The sequence below is a fragment of the Triticum urartu genome, chromosome 6A (genome assembly GCF_056163025.1).
Source record: "Triticum urartu cultivar PI428250 chromosome 6A, HENAU_Tu73, whole genome shotgun sequence".
Taxonomy (NCBI): Eukaryota; Viridiplantae; Streptophyta; class Magnoliopsida; order Poales; family Poaceae; genus Triticum; species Triticum urartu.
The window spans coordinates 245731078-245749044 of NC_141878.1; the positions used below are offsets into that span (position 1 = coordinate 245731078).

At 39.4% G+C, this 17967-nt stretch overlaps 1 protein-coding gene across 1 annotated transcript; it reads left to right on the forward strand.

The window, feature by feature from the left end:
• The first annotated feature begins 627 nt into the window (after positions 1–627).
• Positions 628–4679, forward strand: LOC147964893 (uncharacterized). The gene is made up of 3 exons (XM_087530199.1): positions 628–766; positions 3305–3536; positions 4259–4679. The coding sequence occupies exons 1-3, from the start codon at positions 628–630 to the stop codon at positions 4677–4679; spliced, it is 792 nt and encodes a 263-aa protein (XP_087386325.1).
• Positions 4680–17967: the final 13288 nt, after the last annotated feature.

Here is a 17967-nt window from a genome sequence, read left to right on the forward strand (position 1 = left end):
AATAGTGTAGTTTATGTACTCAATGTATTAAAAAGATGTTTCTGAACTTGATGTAGTGAGGTATTTTCTGAATTTAATCTAATGTTATTCTCATGAGAAAAAAAACTAAGGACTTGGTGAAGCACTGTTTATGTGTTATCCTATTCAACAAAAGTAAACTAAACTAGTACCAAAGGAGAACATACAACATTGACTGAAACTATGTATAATCCAAAAAAGAAGAATAACATGATGTACTTAATTTAATTTCAGAACTTTGTTTACTAGTTTATGAAGTACATTCATCCATTATTTATGATACATAAACATATACCTAAATGGATTCATCGCTTGTAAGACAAAATAAAAATGAATAATTCAAACATCAAAAGTAATGATGATTTTCAAAAATGTCTCTCCCCTTGTAGGCCCAAGCGCCTGAACGAGTTGCTGCAGCATAAGAATTTGTTCACATTTGCCGGTTTCAGCATTGAAAGCGACTAAGAGAAGCTGAAGTTGTCCGGTTTGGAGATCAACCCTGACAAGTTCATCGACATTTAGCGCAAGTGGACAGTACCATACACCAGAAAAGAGTACGACTCCTTGACTGATGTTGCAGCCAGCGTCATCCACCCATTCTACAAAGGCATGAAGAAGAACATCAACATGCAGGAAGACTACAAACTATGGGGGACCAGCCCGCTGCCAGACAACCTCATCGAGTACGCAGGAGTGGATGCATACGCCACGTACAAGGCATGGAGCATGATCGACTATGTCACAGATGGTTTAGAAATTGCAAAAGAGTGGGAGGCTGCGAATTACTACGACCAACCCTATTGCCCCTATGCGGGATGAAGATACATCAAAGCCTGCCTTCGTTTTACTTTCGCTTGTGCTTGCCTTTTATCTTGTTGTTTCAAATTAGTAGTTTTGCTCTTGTTGGGTTGAACCAGTATGATTATGTCGTGCTTGTCATTGTTGAACTAGTTTATTTATGTCATCAAGTACAATGTTTTGCTTATCTCATTATATAAGTTTGGTAGCTTCGTATGTTGTTAATCCATCATTTCAAATTCAAAAAGGAGCTTCTGAATAAAACTTTGTAGCTGCTCTAAAGTACTAGTTATGATGCAACTAATCACACAACGTTGCTCTATGTCTAGTTTCGATTCAGTATTGTATATAAAACATAACGTTTAGAACAATCAGCACAATTTGAGTTACTTAACAACGCTTCAAAAGTTGAAGCAAAAATTCTTAGTACTCCATCTAGTGTTCTCATTCATATGTAGCTGCTAGATAATTAACAAGTACTACAAACAGAAAAAGTTAAGAAAGCATCAGCACACACTTATGTTGGTCGCTTGCAGATTAAGAATCACAGTACTAGTACACTTGATCGGACAGTACATACTTACTACAATAAAAAGTACATAGAAGCATCAGTCCGTAAGCGCTACTATGAATGGACTATCAGTACAACTTAATCTAAACACAAGTACATATTAAAATTACACTTACACAAAACTGACAAGAACTAGAACAAAAAGTTTCAGTCCAAGTTACTGTTGGAGTCAAGTACTAGATTCAAACAAACAAAAAAAGAAAAAACTGACCGCCCAAGGTCAGGCGCAGGCCATAGGCGAATTCCTAGTAATCCGCATGACCCATAGGTCAAGAGAGAGAGCGAGCGCCATGTATAAACGCTCAGGTAAGTATTCAGAGGAGTTTGACCAGTGAGCCTCGGCTGCGCTTATAAACAGGTTCGGAGCCCCCTCGACTAGCGAGGTGGGACTAAACCTAGAGCGCATGCGCACGCCGCACTGCACAGCCGCACGAACGAGCTATCTGGGCCGGAAAACGGCCCAATAGCCTGAATCGTTTACAAACACCACACCAAATAAGCCTAGTTAAACAAACCAGAGGGCAAGGCAAAAAAATATAAACAACAAGAAAAATGTTCGGAACTGAAAATATATAAATTCTCTTCCGACTCAACTTAATAATCTAAAAACAATGAACCTTTAAAAAGAAGAGAACTTAATAGCCTATCTGTTAAATGTACATTATTTAAAAAACCGAATTAAATATTACTTTCAAGTTCAACTACTAAAATGCAAAAAGTTCAAACATATAATGTTTGTCAATTATGCTAAATATCTTATTACATAAAATCTAACAAGTTCAACTACTAAAAATGCAAAAAGTTCAAACATATAATGTTTGTCAATTATGCTAAATTTGTTATTTACATAAAATCTAACAAGTTCAACTACTAAAATGCAAAAAGTTCAAAATAGAATTTATTTGTCAATTATGCTAAATTTCTAATTTATATAAAATGTCACAAGTTCAACTACTAAAATAAAAGAAGTTCAAATAGAATTTATTTGTCAATTCTGCTAAATTTCTAATTTATATAAAATTTTACACACCTCAACGAACGGTGTGGTCGTAAAATAATCTCAATCCCCACAAAACACCAAAAAAACCAAAAAAAACTCAGTTCAATCATACATATGACATAAGTACTAAAAAAGCAGGATCAGTCAGGCCACTCACACCACTACGACACCAAATTTCAAAACCGCACGCTGTATGAAATTGCATTTCAGTTCACACAGCACTAAACCATAAGTGCACTAAAATGAGAATACAAAAACTATAAAGGCCTAACTTATGTAAGTACAGATGAAAATAAAATAAGTACCAGTTTTGAGCAACAACTCCCGGGGTACTGAAAAATGTCTTCAGATAAACTAGTCTACAAAACTTCAGCGGAAAAACAAATACTTAACATCCTCAGGGAAAAACATCACAAAGCATACGTCACCTAAATAGTCCAAAATGCCGTCATCACCACCCCTGAGACGTGCAAGTGGGATTTAGTAGGTCATAAGTACAGCTTGACAAGACAAGTCAGTGTCGCAGTAAAACCATTTGAATTGGACGGTTGCTTCTTCAAGGACACCACCCGCGCCACCCACTGAGCGGTTGCCACAAGGGACTGCAAACGGGCACCCCCACGACCACCACACCCATGCCCCTGACGAACCGCCTCCCACACATCCCCGTCGACGCACTGCAAAATACCCCATCGTCTTCCATCTCTGCCTCATTCCCCGAAACCACCATTGCCGCTTCAATCTCCACTGCAAACATACCACAAACTTCTCTCTCCCAAGCCCACAGTCGTCGCAGGAAGGCGATGGCGGAGGAACCATCCGCCAGGCTTCATCATGGCGAGCCGTCGGACAAGAGAAGCGACCTCGTCGACGTTCACGTCCCGGTGAGAAGCGCGAGTACACGAGAACCCTCACAGGGGTTGAGCTCCACGGCAAAGAGACACTGGAGATCATCTGCACCAGCGAACCAGACAAGGCCGACGAGGTGATGAGCAGGCTCAGGATGAAGGGTGGCGGCTTGTATCCGAGCTTCATCGGAGTTGATGTGGAGTTTACCAGGGATGATGAACCTCCACAAATGGCGGCAGTCCTGCAGTTGTGCGTCGAGGAACTCTGCTTGGTTTACCACATCGCAACAGCCACAAAATGGTAACCCATACTACTATTCATTCATCTGTTGTACTAGTACTACTCACTAAAAACTTCATTAAACTAGTTTCCCAACTAGATGAACTACTATACTTTGTGAAGTGTATGCACGAGTACATGTTTCTCAACTTACATGCAATTCTGAAACTATGAAGTGGATTGTTTCACCAGATTAGCATCTGAAAAAAATGTTTATAGAATTCTGAACTTGATGCACCAAATTAATTTCTGAACTTGATGTGCTAGCATAGATTCTTATCTTGATGCACTAGTATAGTTATATAGAATTGATGTATTAAAAGATGTTTGGTGAAGTGGTATAGCTCCATATCTTGATGCACATGTTTCTCAAATTAATTTCTGAACTTGATATAGAATTGATGCACAAAGATGTATCAAGCACTGGTATAGGTCTTTTATTCAACCAAAAAAGAAAACTAAACTTGAATCAAGCAGAACATATATCATTGAATCTGTTAAAATGATTCTTGAATTTGGTGAAGCATTTGGTGAAGCACTGAAGACAGCAAAAAAGAAAAATAACATGGTGTAGTTGAATTTAATTTCAGGACTTTGTGTACTAGTTTCTGGACTACATTCATCCATGACTTATACTATATAAGCGTATACCTCATGGATTATCACTTTCAAAAACAAAAAACAGAAGAATTAAATATTCAAAAAAGAACACTAACCTTCAATGTGTGTCTCCCCCCTTGTAGGCCCAAGCGCCTCAAACAGTTCCTGCAGGAGGAGAAATTGTACACATTTGTCGGTTTCAGCATTGGAGGTGACAAGCGGATGCTGAACAAGTTTGGTTTGGAGATCAACCCCAACAACTTCATCGACGTGCAGCGCAAGTGGAAAGATCCACACACCAGCAAATACTTCGACTCCTTGGCCGATGTTGCAGGCGGCTTCATCCACCCACTCTACAAAGGCATGAAGAAGAAGATCGAGAAGAAGGAAGACCACAAAAAGTGGGGGACCAGCCCGCTGCCAGACAACCTCATCACGTACACAGGAATAGATGCATACGCCACGTACAAGTCATGGAAGACAATCGACAACATTGTGACAGGTTGGGATATTTCAGAAGAGCAGGAAGCTGACCCCTACTACCACTTCAACTTTGCGGGATGAGGATGCATGAAAGTCTGCATTCGTGTTGCTCGCACTTCTGCCTGTCCTTAATATTGTTGTTTCAGATTTGTAGTTTGCTTTCGTTATGTTGAACCAGCTACCTTATGTTATGTGTGTCAGGGTTTGAACAAGTTTGCCTATTTCTATCATGTACATCATTTTCTTATGTCAGTCAACAAGTTTGCTAGCTTCCTATTTTTGTTCATCCATCATTTGAAGTTGAAGTAGGTTGAAGTTGAAACTAGTCATGCAGAAACAAGAAATCATACATGGATATTTTCACACACAAAAAAAAACAAAAAATGTGGCAGACTAACTAAGGACAACAACAAAATAGTAGAATTGGACGCTCAGAACAGCTTAGACATTTACGGTAGTACTATCACTCTAAGAAAATTCAGTTTTTAGTTTCAGAAGAACACTAAAAAGACTAAGTTTCAGCCAAGGACTACTAACAGCATCGTGCTAATAGTAGTTAGAAATTTACTAAGTACTGCAACAGGAAAAGCAAAGAACAATCAGTACACATTTCCAAGCCACTAGCATGCTAGGACTAAGAGTTCTGGCACACTTGAACAAAACGGTACATTCATTCTACAAAAATATAAAAAGGAATGGGAAGCTTCAGTTCACATTCCATAAAACATTGACACATTCAAGAATAACACTAATAGTACAACTGAAATGTCATTACAACTTAGTCTGTAAGGCAAGTACTATGATCATACAAAACATTGCCTTGAGAAGAACCACAGCCTAGAAAATAGGTCACCCCCCGGAGACATATTTAAATGTAGCTAATTTAAACAAGTATTTAAATTTTACTATGAAGTTCAACTACTACAATTCAAGAAGTTCAAACAAAAATTTCGCTCTCAAATCTTGCTAAATTTCTTATACTTGAATAAAATCTGGCTAGAGATGACGTAGCTACTTGGTCGTAAATAATTTCAATCACAAAAAAATTCAGTTCTAATACATTATATGAAATCAGTTCTACATAACAACGAAGCGTCACTCCACTCACGCTAGATCCACAAGTGCCATTGTGACACCAAAATTTTAAAAGCCTAACGCTGAACGACATTACAATTCAGTACTAACATAACTATACTACAAGTACATGAAAAAGAGGGTATAGAAACTATAAAGGTCCAACCTAGGTTGGGACAGATGAAAATAAATGATAAACCTCACTTTTCCCGCAAACACTCTAATGAACTTGGGAAGACGTGTTTTCAGTTCAACTAGTTTACAAGACTTCAGTAAAAAAATAGAACTTAACCAGAACAAATTCCCAATGAAACATACACAAGTCAATATATCACACAACTATCAAAAATCAAAGACATCCAAAACATTACAGTCAAAGCCTACAATGCTTTCAAGAGATATATCACACAACTATCCATTTCACTACGCGAATGATGACCATTTCTTCTATGCACCAGGAGCCAAAGGCTGAAACTCCTTGGGAAGCTCCATCACCAGAAGTTGGTTATTCCGGTTGAACACAACTCTATACAGATCCTCAGCCTTCCAATCAACAATACGAGGCTGCAAAACAATGAAACAAATTATCAAAAATCATGACACATTAAAAAGAATAACACACAATTAGCCAAACACGGAAAAGTGAAAAGCTCAACTAGAACCCACATCTTTATCTCGAATGTTCCCAACGATCTTTTCACCATCATAGGATCCTGCATACTTCAGAGTATAATGGCCACATTCATTCGCCCCTTGAAGTGGAACCTTCACAAACGTTGGTTTCTTTGCAAAAAGCTCCCATTTGGGCTGCTTGCTCGCATTGTACTGAGCATCACCATACACATCCTTCATTACTTGGACCATCCTAGAGATCTGTAAGAAAAGAAAAGAAACCACACATTTTCAGGTCTAAGAAAAAAGCAGAAACAAAAGATGCAGAAAAATTAATCCAGTACAGATAATAAATGTCACTCACAATCTTCTCGCAGTCTTTATGATAGGTGTTCTTTGAAGGACGATGGTTCTTTGGATTAGGTAAAGAGTCAAGGATGTCGATGCTACTTCGGTACCGATTCATGACATATAAGGAAAAGTGGTTCACTTTCTTATCCTTTGGTAAAACCATAGGCTTGAATAGAGGCATCGTGATCTAAAAACAGATGACCAAAAAAGAGATGTTAAATATTCAAAATAAAAACCAGCATGGCAACAAACTAATAAAACTAAAAATCAGCTAGTAGATCTCACAAGGTCGACACTGAGCAAGTCTTCATTATCTTTAACATAGCTCTTGAAATCTCTCGCTGCACTCTTCACATTAAACTCTTTATTTTCATCACCGTAAAACGTACAGTCAAGCACAACCTGCAAAAAAGCCAAAAAAGAAATAGACAGGGGAAAAAGATAAACAAAGCAAGGTATTATCAAAACTCGTAAAACAAAATAGGCGTTCTTGTCTAAGAGAAACAAACGATCTGATTGGTTACCGAGATGAAATATGGACTCAGCAATACCCTTTTCCTAGACGCAAAATCAACATTTCTATCGGGATATTTCTTCCAATCATCAATAAGGAAGTCCATTACATCACCCTCCATCATTTGCCCAGGTGCAAAAACTTCCCAGATGTGTTTCACAGTGAAGCTGGTTACGCTATCATCAGGCTGAGGTATCATTGAGAATGTATTGCTGCAGCACGGACAAGAACAAAAAGCAGGGGAAGCAAAGATAAGGCATTCATAGCAGTTCAAGTTGTATAAAACGTAACAGTTCAGGTCATATCTATCTAGCAGTTACAAACAAAAGAGGAAAAGAAGAGGAAACGTAATGAGGGATACTCACCCGGCATACTTCTCACATGCTTCATCGCTAAGCAACAGATTATACAACTTGCGAGCCTTGTCCAGGTGAGGGAATCTATGAGGCTGAAGCTGCTGCACAGGGGAGCAAAACTTTATAGGAGCTTTGGGTGCACGCTTCGTGCTTCTAACATTGCCAGAATCCAAAGCAGGATCCTTCCTAGCACCACCAGCTCTATGGGCCACTATTCCTGCAAGTGGGGATAAACCCTTGGCAGCAGCAGTGCTCCTGGTGACTCTTCCCTTGCCAGCAATCTTGTCAAATGCATCATCACCGTTGTCTATCAATTCCACAATGAGATTCTTGGGTGTAGAGGGGCTCTTTGTACAAGCAGCCGTAGAACCTTTCAAAGCTCCCAACCGCCCCTTAAGAACACTAGACCTTGTCTTTTCTGGAGAACGCCACTGACTAAGATCAATAGATATGCGCTCGAGCTCCGAGAACTGGCTTCCAAAGATCCTGTAGTCATGCTCATTAAGTTCCAGCCACTCACCTGCAAAAATAAAAAAAAGAAAAGAAAGCATCAAGGTAAAGTTCAAATACATAAATCATGACAGTACCAATCAAAGAAGTGCAAGATGCAAAAAATTACAAAAGGTCATGCATTACGTATAGGGTTCGATGCCAAACAAACCATGGAAGTCAACATCAAACACATCTGGGAAAGTCTTCCTAATGTCAAGAATGTCTTTGTGGCTGTAATCTAACATTTCAATCACACCATCCTCCCGGCAATGATAGCTCTTGCAGCTTTGTAGCATAAAGAATCCACAATCATGCCTGTTAACAAAAGAAAAAACAAAATGGGTACATCACAAAACCGAAAACACAGTAACAGCACCCTCCCAGCAACAAAAACAACTAACAAAAACTCATTAAAAATGGATACTCACGTGTTTTTCTGCTGTGGCACCCGCACAAACTCGCAAGAGAAACCATCAATATGCGTTGGCGAGAACGGTTTCGCGCTGTCTACGCTAGACTCCCTCCAAACCTTCTTTATGTTATCTATCATATTCCTTAAGAATCTAACTACATCACTCCATGTTTCATCGCGCAGTGAATCAAGACACTCAAAACGATGGAACCTCAAATTTAGAACAATCAAGCACCAATGCCCAGATACTTCTCTAGGCTTCATGGTAGCTGCAATGGACGGCGGATCAAAAGTAGGGAAGAGAAGCTGACAAAAAAGTCATAGAGGAAAAACGAATTTAACAAAACATAATGAAACAAAAAATTCAGCCTCCAAATAATAAAATAATAGAAGAAAAGTGAAATTCTGAAGGACAAACAAAAAATAAGATAATCATAAGTTTTAATTGAGTAAGCAAAACACTAAAAATATATATGCTACTCTAGTTAAAATTGCAAAAAACATATCAGTTCAATTTCCTTGCGACAATAAGTTCAGCTTCAACAAAAGAAGCACAAATCATTCATAAGTGCATGGCTAAAAGCAGGTTGCTCAAGTTCTTTCCACCACCTCCCAAACTTGCAAGAAAAACATGACAGTTCTAGTTCATGAGTACAAAAAGTACAAGTTCACCTACTTGGTCAAAACCATCAGCGCACGATCTCGTAAACCAATTTAGCACATTGGAATCAATATTTCCATCATGGATCTTGGTATGTTGTACAAAAAGAACAACAACAGTTAGAAAATTGGCAAAAACAAGTTATCATCCTGTCTACAAAAGCAAAATACTCACCGTCACCCATCTGGGAACTATCAACTTGTCAGTGTCTCGGTACTTCTGACGTAGAGAATATAAAACAACGTCAGCACTGTCTGAGTTGAGCATGCCAGTGGGGACAAATGCTTTAACAATAGAACCAACACTGGCATCACACTCTTTGTTTTGAAACATCGGCTTGTCACTAAGAAAACACAAAAGATTACATGAATTAAAACTACTGCAATAACAACAATAGTCATATGAGGGAAAGAAAAGGATACGAAAATGATACGGGCAAAATCCCAAACTAACTGTTTTGCACGGTTCGTGCGCAACCTCGTAACAGCAAAGAAAAACATATCAACCTTAAACATTTCCACTTTTTGATTGCAGAAAAAGAAGAAAAATAATAAGTTCAAGCACTGCAAGTGAACATGCCCAAAATGCCAAAATTGAGAAGTACGCCTCATTTACAAGTCCTTACCTGCACTATCAGTGTTTGACGACGATGGTAGTTCCTACGATGAGACCAATATGCCTCCAGTTTCAGGGTTTGATGATGGCACAGACACATCCTGAGAGGACACCAATATCGCTGCGCTTTTAGGGTCTGTGGAAAGAAAATCCTAGGACGACACGAGCGCCTCCTACGTCAAGGGGCCAGAAGAAATCGACAGAAGTAAATCATCCTCGGATGGCACCTCCTACACGCTAGAAGCATCTTGCAATGCATCACCATAATCAAGCCCTCCAGGCGGGAAATTTTCCGGCGGCAAATCTTCAAAATCAGAAAGATTTTAATTCCCAGCAATACCAACACCAGATGGTTTGCCATCAAGTATGCTAGCAGCACCAAAATCCTCATCAGCAACTTTGGCACCATCATCGCGCCCACTACTCAATGGAACACCATGAGCATCATCTCCACCACTAACAACAGCCTCACGATCAACATCAGTCATCTGAAGAAATAAAAATTTAGAAAAAGTGAATAATATGAGCAAAACTAATAATCAAAAATAAGTTAGCGAGAGGTGCACAGAAAAACAAAACCTTAGAAGCATTCACAGAAACATCATCGATCTTGATGTTGCTAACATTAAAAGCAACATCACGAACAGGCGGACAAGGCTCGTCGCCAACAACAGCACCCTAATTTCATATGTAATGAAACAAAAAAAACAATGATATTATTAGCAACAATAAACACAAGGGATTAAACCACATTGGTGCACATGAAAATTCAAGAAATATGAATAAACACATTAAAACACAAAAAACCTTGCATTTATTAGTAGATGGATCATTAACTCCACGGTCAACAACAGCGTCAACATTATGACTGGTCTCCTACATCAAAACAAAAAAATAATAAACAGATGAAGATCAGGAAGTTCAACTACAATACTGACAGCATGACAACACAGTAAAAACATACAAACACAGCGGACTGACTCACATCAACAACAGGCTGCTCCAAGCCAACATCGTTCGTATGGTGATCAGAAACATTAACCTCAGTACCATCATCAGCCCTGCTGTCTGTGGCGGCAGCCTCATCCTGCTCAATCTGCATGGAAGAAAAATTAATAAACATATGAAGATGAGAAAGTTCAACTACAATACTGACAGCAAAACAACATATTAAAAATTGCAAACACCGAGGACTCACTCACAACATCAACAGCGCGCTCCAAGCCAACATCATTTGTTTCATGATCGGGAACATTAGCCTCAGTACCATCACCAACCCTGCTCTCGGTGGTAGCAGCCCCATCCTAATCAATCTGCCTGATAACAACTTTTGCACTTTCTTCATATGGCTTGCAGCGAGAGTCTTGCATACTTTTGAAACGCTTCATGTTGTTCAACAGACGAACCGAGCTCTGAACTAGATCAGCAGCACCGTCACGCATATCACCAATTAAAATTCTCTCCATCTCAATATAGTCCACTGCTTCCTCAGCATTAAATTGATGACCTTCAGGAAGGATACCACTGATACAGCTCATACGCTCAACTGTCGTTGGGACCTTTTGCAGCTCAGAACACACATTTCTAAAAATATGCTCAGCGCTCCAACGCAGAAATAGCAACATCAATACCAAAACCCTGTCTCTGTGAAGTACTAGCATTACTAGGGCCAGGGGGAACATAACCAGCACCCTCAACACCACGACCACCTCTCAACTCATCGTGCAGAGATGAAGACTTGGGAACCTGAGACGACGACATCTCTAGGACTGGCCGTTTATACTGCCGGAAAAAAACAACCTCCTCTTTAGTTTTCCACTACAAAACAAGGGGAAAAATAGTTAATTAATCAATGCAACACACAAGGAAAAATAAAACATGATATTAACAGATTTAAATCAACAGGACTATCAATCTTTAGCTGTCAGTGCCAATTTATTAGTATTTACCAACATGACAATTTAGCAAAGATATTCAGTTCAACCACACATTAAACAACAGTACTAAAAATCGTACCTAAACCTCACAAATCTTAAGAAATGACAAAATGTAAACAGGTAACTCTGCGGGACACATGTTCACTCTAGCAGAAAAAAGCTATACCTAAATAAAAAAAGGTCTGCAAGACACGAAAGAAATAAAACTCAGCGGAAGCTTCCCAAACACCCAAGTTTTTGGATCTGCATTGCCTTTTTTTATCAAATCTGCATCAACCAGATCAGAAAGCTTGACAGGATCCATGAAACATATGCGGGGGACTCGCATGTCAGGCTCCATAGTCTTGCCATGGATAAGGCAGTCAAGGTATATTAGTAAAGGCCCTATAGCACAGCCTGTGATTGCCTTCCCCATCGTAACACCATCTTGGTACCTGACAACAGCCCTTCTAAGCTCATCACCCATCAGCTGACAATAATCCATATTAGCCATGTCCTCAAAGACAAGACCCTCAAACATTGCTGCCTCTCTAGAAACACGCGGGGCGCCACCAGGCAACACAACCTTCATAAACACAATAATGAAGAACACTTTCAGAGCAAGGTCATCTTTGCTAGGATCCTTGACGAGCACTGATACGTCTCCGTCGTATCTACAATTTTTGATTGTTCCATGCCAATATTACTCAACTTTCATATACTTTTTGGCAACTTTTTATACTATTTTTGGGACTAACATATTGATCCAGTGCCCAGTGCCAGTTCCTGTTTGTTGCATGTTTTTTGTTTCACAAAAAACCCATACCAAACGGAGCACAAAGGGAATAAAAACTGACGGAGAATTATTTTGGAATATTTATGAATTTTGGGAAGTGGAATCATTGCGAGACGATGCCCGAGGGGGGCACGAGGTAGGGCGGCGCGCCCTAGGGTGTCAGGCGTGCCCCTGACCCTCGTGGCCACCCCGTAAGGCGGTTGGTGCCCTTCTTTTGCCGCAAAAAAAAGCAAATTTCTGGATAGAGATCGTGTCCAAAATTCAGCCCAATCGGAGTTACGGATCTCCGGGAATTTAAGGAACGATGAAGGGCTAGAAAACAGAACGCTGAACCAGAGAGAAACAGAGAGATAGATCCAATCTCGGAGGGGATCTCGCCCCTCCCACACCATGGGAGCCAAGGACCAGAGGGGAAACCCTTCTCCCATCTAGGGAGGAGGTCACGGAAGAAGAAGAAGAAGAAGAATAAGGGGGGCCCTCTCCCCCTTGCTTCCGATGGCGCCGGAATGCCACCGGGGGCCATCATCATCACCGCCATCTTCACCAACAACTTCACCGCCATCATCACCAACTATTCCCCCCTCTATGCAATGGTGTAACCCCTCTCTTACGCACTGTAATCTCTACTTAAACATGGTGCTCAACGCTATATATTATTTCCCAATGATATATGGCTATCCTATGATTTTTGAGTAGATCTGTTTTGTCCTATGGCTATTTGATGATCGTGATTGGTTTGAGTTGTATGTTTTATTATTGGTGCTGTCCTATGGTGCTCTCCGTGTCACACAAGCGTGAGGGATTCCCGCTGTAGGGTTTGCAACATGCTTATGATTTGCTTATGGTGGGTGGCGTGAGTGACAGAAGCACAGAGCCGAGTAAGTAGGTTGTTTGCGTATGGGATAAAGGGGACTTGATGCTTTAATGCTATGGTTGGGTTTTACCTTAATGAATCTATAGTAGTTGCGGATGCTTTCTAGAGTTCCAATCATAAGTGCATATGATCCAAGTAGAGAAAGAATGTTAGCTTATTCCTCTACCTCAAATAAAATTGCAATAATGATTACCGGTCTAGTTATCGATTGCCTAGGGACAAATAACTTTCTTGTTGACAAAAGCTCTCTACTAAAACTAATTTAGTTGTGTCTTTATCTAAACAGCCCCTAGCTTTTATTTTCGTGTTCTTTACTTTCTTGCAAGCTTACCCAAAAACACCTACAAAGTACTTCTAGTTTCATACTTGTTCTAGGTAAAGCGAACGTCAAGCGTGCGTAGAGTTGTATCGGTGGTCGTTAGAACTTGAGGGAATATTTGTTCTACCTTTAGCTCCTCGTTGGGTTCGACACTCTTACTTATCGAAAGAGGCTACAATTGATCCCCTATACTTGTGGGTTATCAAGACCTTTTTCTGGCGCCTTTGCCGGGGAGCAATAGCGTGGGGTGAATATTCTCATGTATGCTTGTTTGCTTTATCACTAAGTAATTTTTATTTGCTGTTCTTAGTTGTTTTCTATCTTTAGTTATGGGTAGGAAATGCAAAATACCAAAAAAATAAGTTGTACCTACTGAGCCAATGGTTGAAGAACCACTCAAAATCTATCACACTGCTGAAGCTTATTACTTGGATCATCTTCGATCCCTATGTGCTCGTGCTGAAACCCCAACTAGCTTAGTTGAGGGCAAATCTTTCGATGAGCGTGCTTGTTATGTGCGACACCGTATATCTGAAAGAGGGAAACATTTATGGGATCAAATTCATCGTTTGCAATGCTATGCTTGGAATCTATGTTGTATATATGATTTTACTTGTTGTTCTGAAAACCCTAAGAAACACCTTCCCTACCAATGTGCGTTTATTCATAATGGAATATTATCTTCGTATTCTAAGGGTGCTTATAATTACTATGATGTTCAACAAATTGAAGAATTTGCTGCTTTTAAGGGTGCTTATCAAATTGCTTCTTTGATTGAAAAATATGGTGCTACTCTTTACGAATCTGAAAATTTTGCCATACTTAAATATTGCTATGATAATTATGCTTCTAATGCCTATGTTAAACCATATATCAAGGTCTACTCCGCTGTCCAAGAAGAGGCTAATATTTTGCAGGAGTCTATGGAAGAAGAAATTTATCAAATATGAGCTCACTGGATGAAAAAGATGAGGAGGAGAGCGAAGAACAAAAGGAGGAAGAGCGGATTAGCTACCCGTGCTCACCTTCTAATGAGAGTAACTCTTCAACTCATACATTGTTTAATTCTCTTTCATGCTTACCGAAGGATGATTGCTATGATGACTATTATGATCCCATTGATTATCTTGAAATATCCCTTTTTGATGATGCTTGCTATGCTTGTGGCCAAGATGCCAATATGAATGATGCTTATGGAGATGAACTTGCTATAGTTCCTTATGTTAAACATCAAATTGTTGATATTGCACCCACGCATGATAGTCCTATTATCTTTTTGAATTCTCCCGATTACACTATATCAGAGAAGTTTGCTTCTATTAAGGATTATATTGATGGGTTGCCTTTTACCATTGCACATGATGATTTTGATAGGTATAATATGCATGTGCTTGCTGCTCCTACTTGCAATTATTATGAGAGAGGAACGATACCTCCACCTCTCTATGTTTCCAACACGATAAAATTGCAAGAAACTATTTACTACGTGTGCATGAATTGTTCTTTTATGACATGCCGATGCATAGGAAGAGAGTTAGACTTCGTTGTTGCTTGATATATGTTGCTTTGTGCTCACTACTAAATTACAAATCATTGTTGATTCAAATTGGCTTTGATATACCTTGGGATCCGGGTGGATTCACTACTTGAGCACTACATGCCTAGCATAATGGCTTTAAAGAAAGCGCTGCCAGGGAGACAACCCGGAAGTTTCATAGAGTCATTTATTTCTGTTGTGTGCTTTTATATAGTTTAAAAACAACAAAAATAAAGAGGGGAACCCAAAACTTTTTCAAAAAGGAAAGTGAAAGCGATGGAGACAAGCATTGTTGAAGTGGGAGCTAGCCTTGAACTTTGTTCATGCTCACGGCAACTTTGTGAATCTTGATTACAGAAATTTTTCAACAAAAATAATTACCCCCTTGTACAATTCCATTGTATTATAAAAATAATGTGCCAAGGTTTGCCTTTAGGATGTTTACGATGCTTGTTGGTTTGTGCGGTGCAGGATAGAAACTTTGGCTGTAGTCCGTGAATTTTAATGTTTTACTGGAACATCAAATGGTTCTGATTCTTTTTGCAGTGTCTTTCTCTACAAATTATTTATTTTTCCTAATTTTTGCAGAATTTTTCAAGTATCAGAAGTATGGTGAATGTTCAGATTTATACAGACTTTTCTGTTTTAGACAGATTCTGTTTTTGATGCATAGTTTGCTTGTTTTGATGAAACTATCAATTTATATCAGTGGATTAAGCCATGGAAAAATTATATTACAGTAGACACAATGAAAAAAATATGACTTGGTTTGCAACAGTACTTAGAGTAGTGATTTGCTTTATTATACTAACGGATCTTACCGAGTTTTCTGTTGAAGTTTTGTGTGGATGAAGTGTTCGATGATTGAGAAGGTTTCGATGTGAGAAGAAGGAAGAGAGGCAAGAGCTCAAGCTTGGGGATGCGCGAGGCACCCCAAGTAAATATTCAAGGAGACTCAAGCGTCTAAGCTTGGGGATGCTGGGAAGGCATCCCCTCTTTCTTCAACAAATATCGGTATGTTTTCAGATTCGTTTCGTTCATGCGATATGTGCAATCTTGGAGCATCTTTTGCATTTAGGTTTTCATTTTTCTTTTATGCACCATGCTGGTATGAGATGGTCCTTGGTTGATTTATAGAATTCTCATTGCACTTCACTTATATCTTTTGAGTATGGCTTTATAGAATGCTTCATGTGCTTCACTTATATCATTTGAAGTTTGGATTGCCTGTTTCTCTTCACTTAGACAACCGCCATTTTTAGAATGCTCTTTTGCTTCACTTATACTTGTTAGAGTGTGGGCATATCTTTTGTAGAAAGAATTAAACTCTCTTTCTTCACTTATATCTATTTAGAGAGAGGACAGGAACTGGTCATTCACATGGTTAGTCATAAAATCCTACATAAACTTGTAGATCGCTGAATATGATATGTTTGATTCCTTGCAATAGTTTTGCGATATAAAGATGGTGATATTAGAGTCATGCTAGTGGGTGGTTGTGAAATTGAGAAATACTTGTGTTGAGGTTTGCATGTCCCGTAGCATGCACGTATGGTGAACTGTTATGTAACGAAGTCCGAGCATGAGGTGTTTATTGATTGTCTTCCTTATGAGTGGCGGTCGGGGACGAGCGATGGTCTTTTCCTACCAATCTATCCCCTAGGAGCTTGCGCATAGTTTGTTTCGATGACTAATAGATTTTTGCAATAAGTATGTGAGTTCTTTATGACTAATGTTGAGTCCATGGATTATAGGCACTCTCACCCTTCCATCATTGCTAGCCTCTTCGGTACCGTGCATTGCCGTTTCTCACCTCGAGAGTTGGTGCAAACTTCGCCGGTACATCCAAACCCCATGATACGATACGCTCTATCACACATAAACCTCCTTATATCTTCCTCAAAACAGCCACCATACCTACCTATCATGGCATTTCCATAGCCATTCCGAGATATATTGCCATACAACTTCCATCATCATCATATACATGACTTGAGCATTTATTGTCATATTGATTTGCATGATTGTAAGATAGCTAGCATGATGTTTTCATGGCTTGTCCATTTTTTTGATATCATTGCTATGCTAGATCATTGCACATCCCGGTACACCGTCTGAGGCATTCATATAGAGTCATATCTTTGTTCTAGTATCGGGTTGTAATATTGAGTTGTAAGTAAATAAAAGTGTGATGATCATCATTATTAGAGCATTGCCCAGTGAGGAAAGGATGATGGAGACTATGATTCCCCCACAAGTCGGGATGAGACTTCGGACAAAAAAAAAGAGAAAGGCCAAAAAAAGAGAAGGCCCAAAAAACAAAAAAAAAGAAAACAAATAAAATGAGAGAAAAAGAGAGAAGGGGCAATGTTACTATCCTTTTACCACACTTGTGCTTCGGAGTAGCACCATGTTCTTCATATAGATAGTCTCTTGAGTTATCATTTTCATATACTAGTGGGAATTGTCATTATAGAACTTGGCTTGTATATTCCAACGATGGGCTTCCTCAAGTGCCCTAGGTCTTCATGAACAAGCAAGTTGGATGCACACCCACTTAGTTTCAGTTTGAGCTTTCATATACTTATAGCTCTAGTGCATCCGTTGCATGGCAATCCCTACTCCTCACATTGATATCTACTGATGGGCATCTCCACAGCCCGTTGATACACCTAGTTGATGTGAGACTTTCTCCTTTTTTGTCTTCTCCACATAACCCCCATCATCATATTCTATTCCACCTATAGTGCTATGTCCATGGCTCACGCTCATGTATTGCGTGAAAGTTGAAAAGGTTTGAGAATGTCAAAAGTATGAAACAATTGCTTGGCTTGTCATCG

What these genes read in the sequence shown, in the direction of transcription:
- LOC147964893 (XM_087530199.1), top strand. Translation starts at nt 628, where the DNA reads ATGAAGAAGAACATCAACATGCAGGAAGACTACAAACTATGGGGGACC. An exon ending in GATCGACTATGTCACAGATG is followed by an intron (nt 767 to 3,304) that starts GTTTAGAAATTG and finishes GAACCCTCACAG; the next exon opens with GGGTTGAGCTCCACGGCAAA. An exon ending in ATCGCAACAGCCACAAAATG is followed by an intron (nt 3,537 to 4,258) that starts GTAACCCATACT and finishes CCCCCCTTGTAG; the next exon opens with GCCCAAGCGCCTCAAACAGT.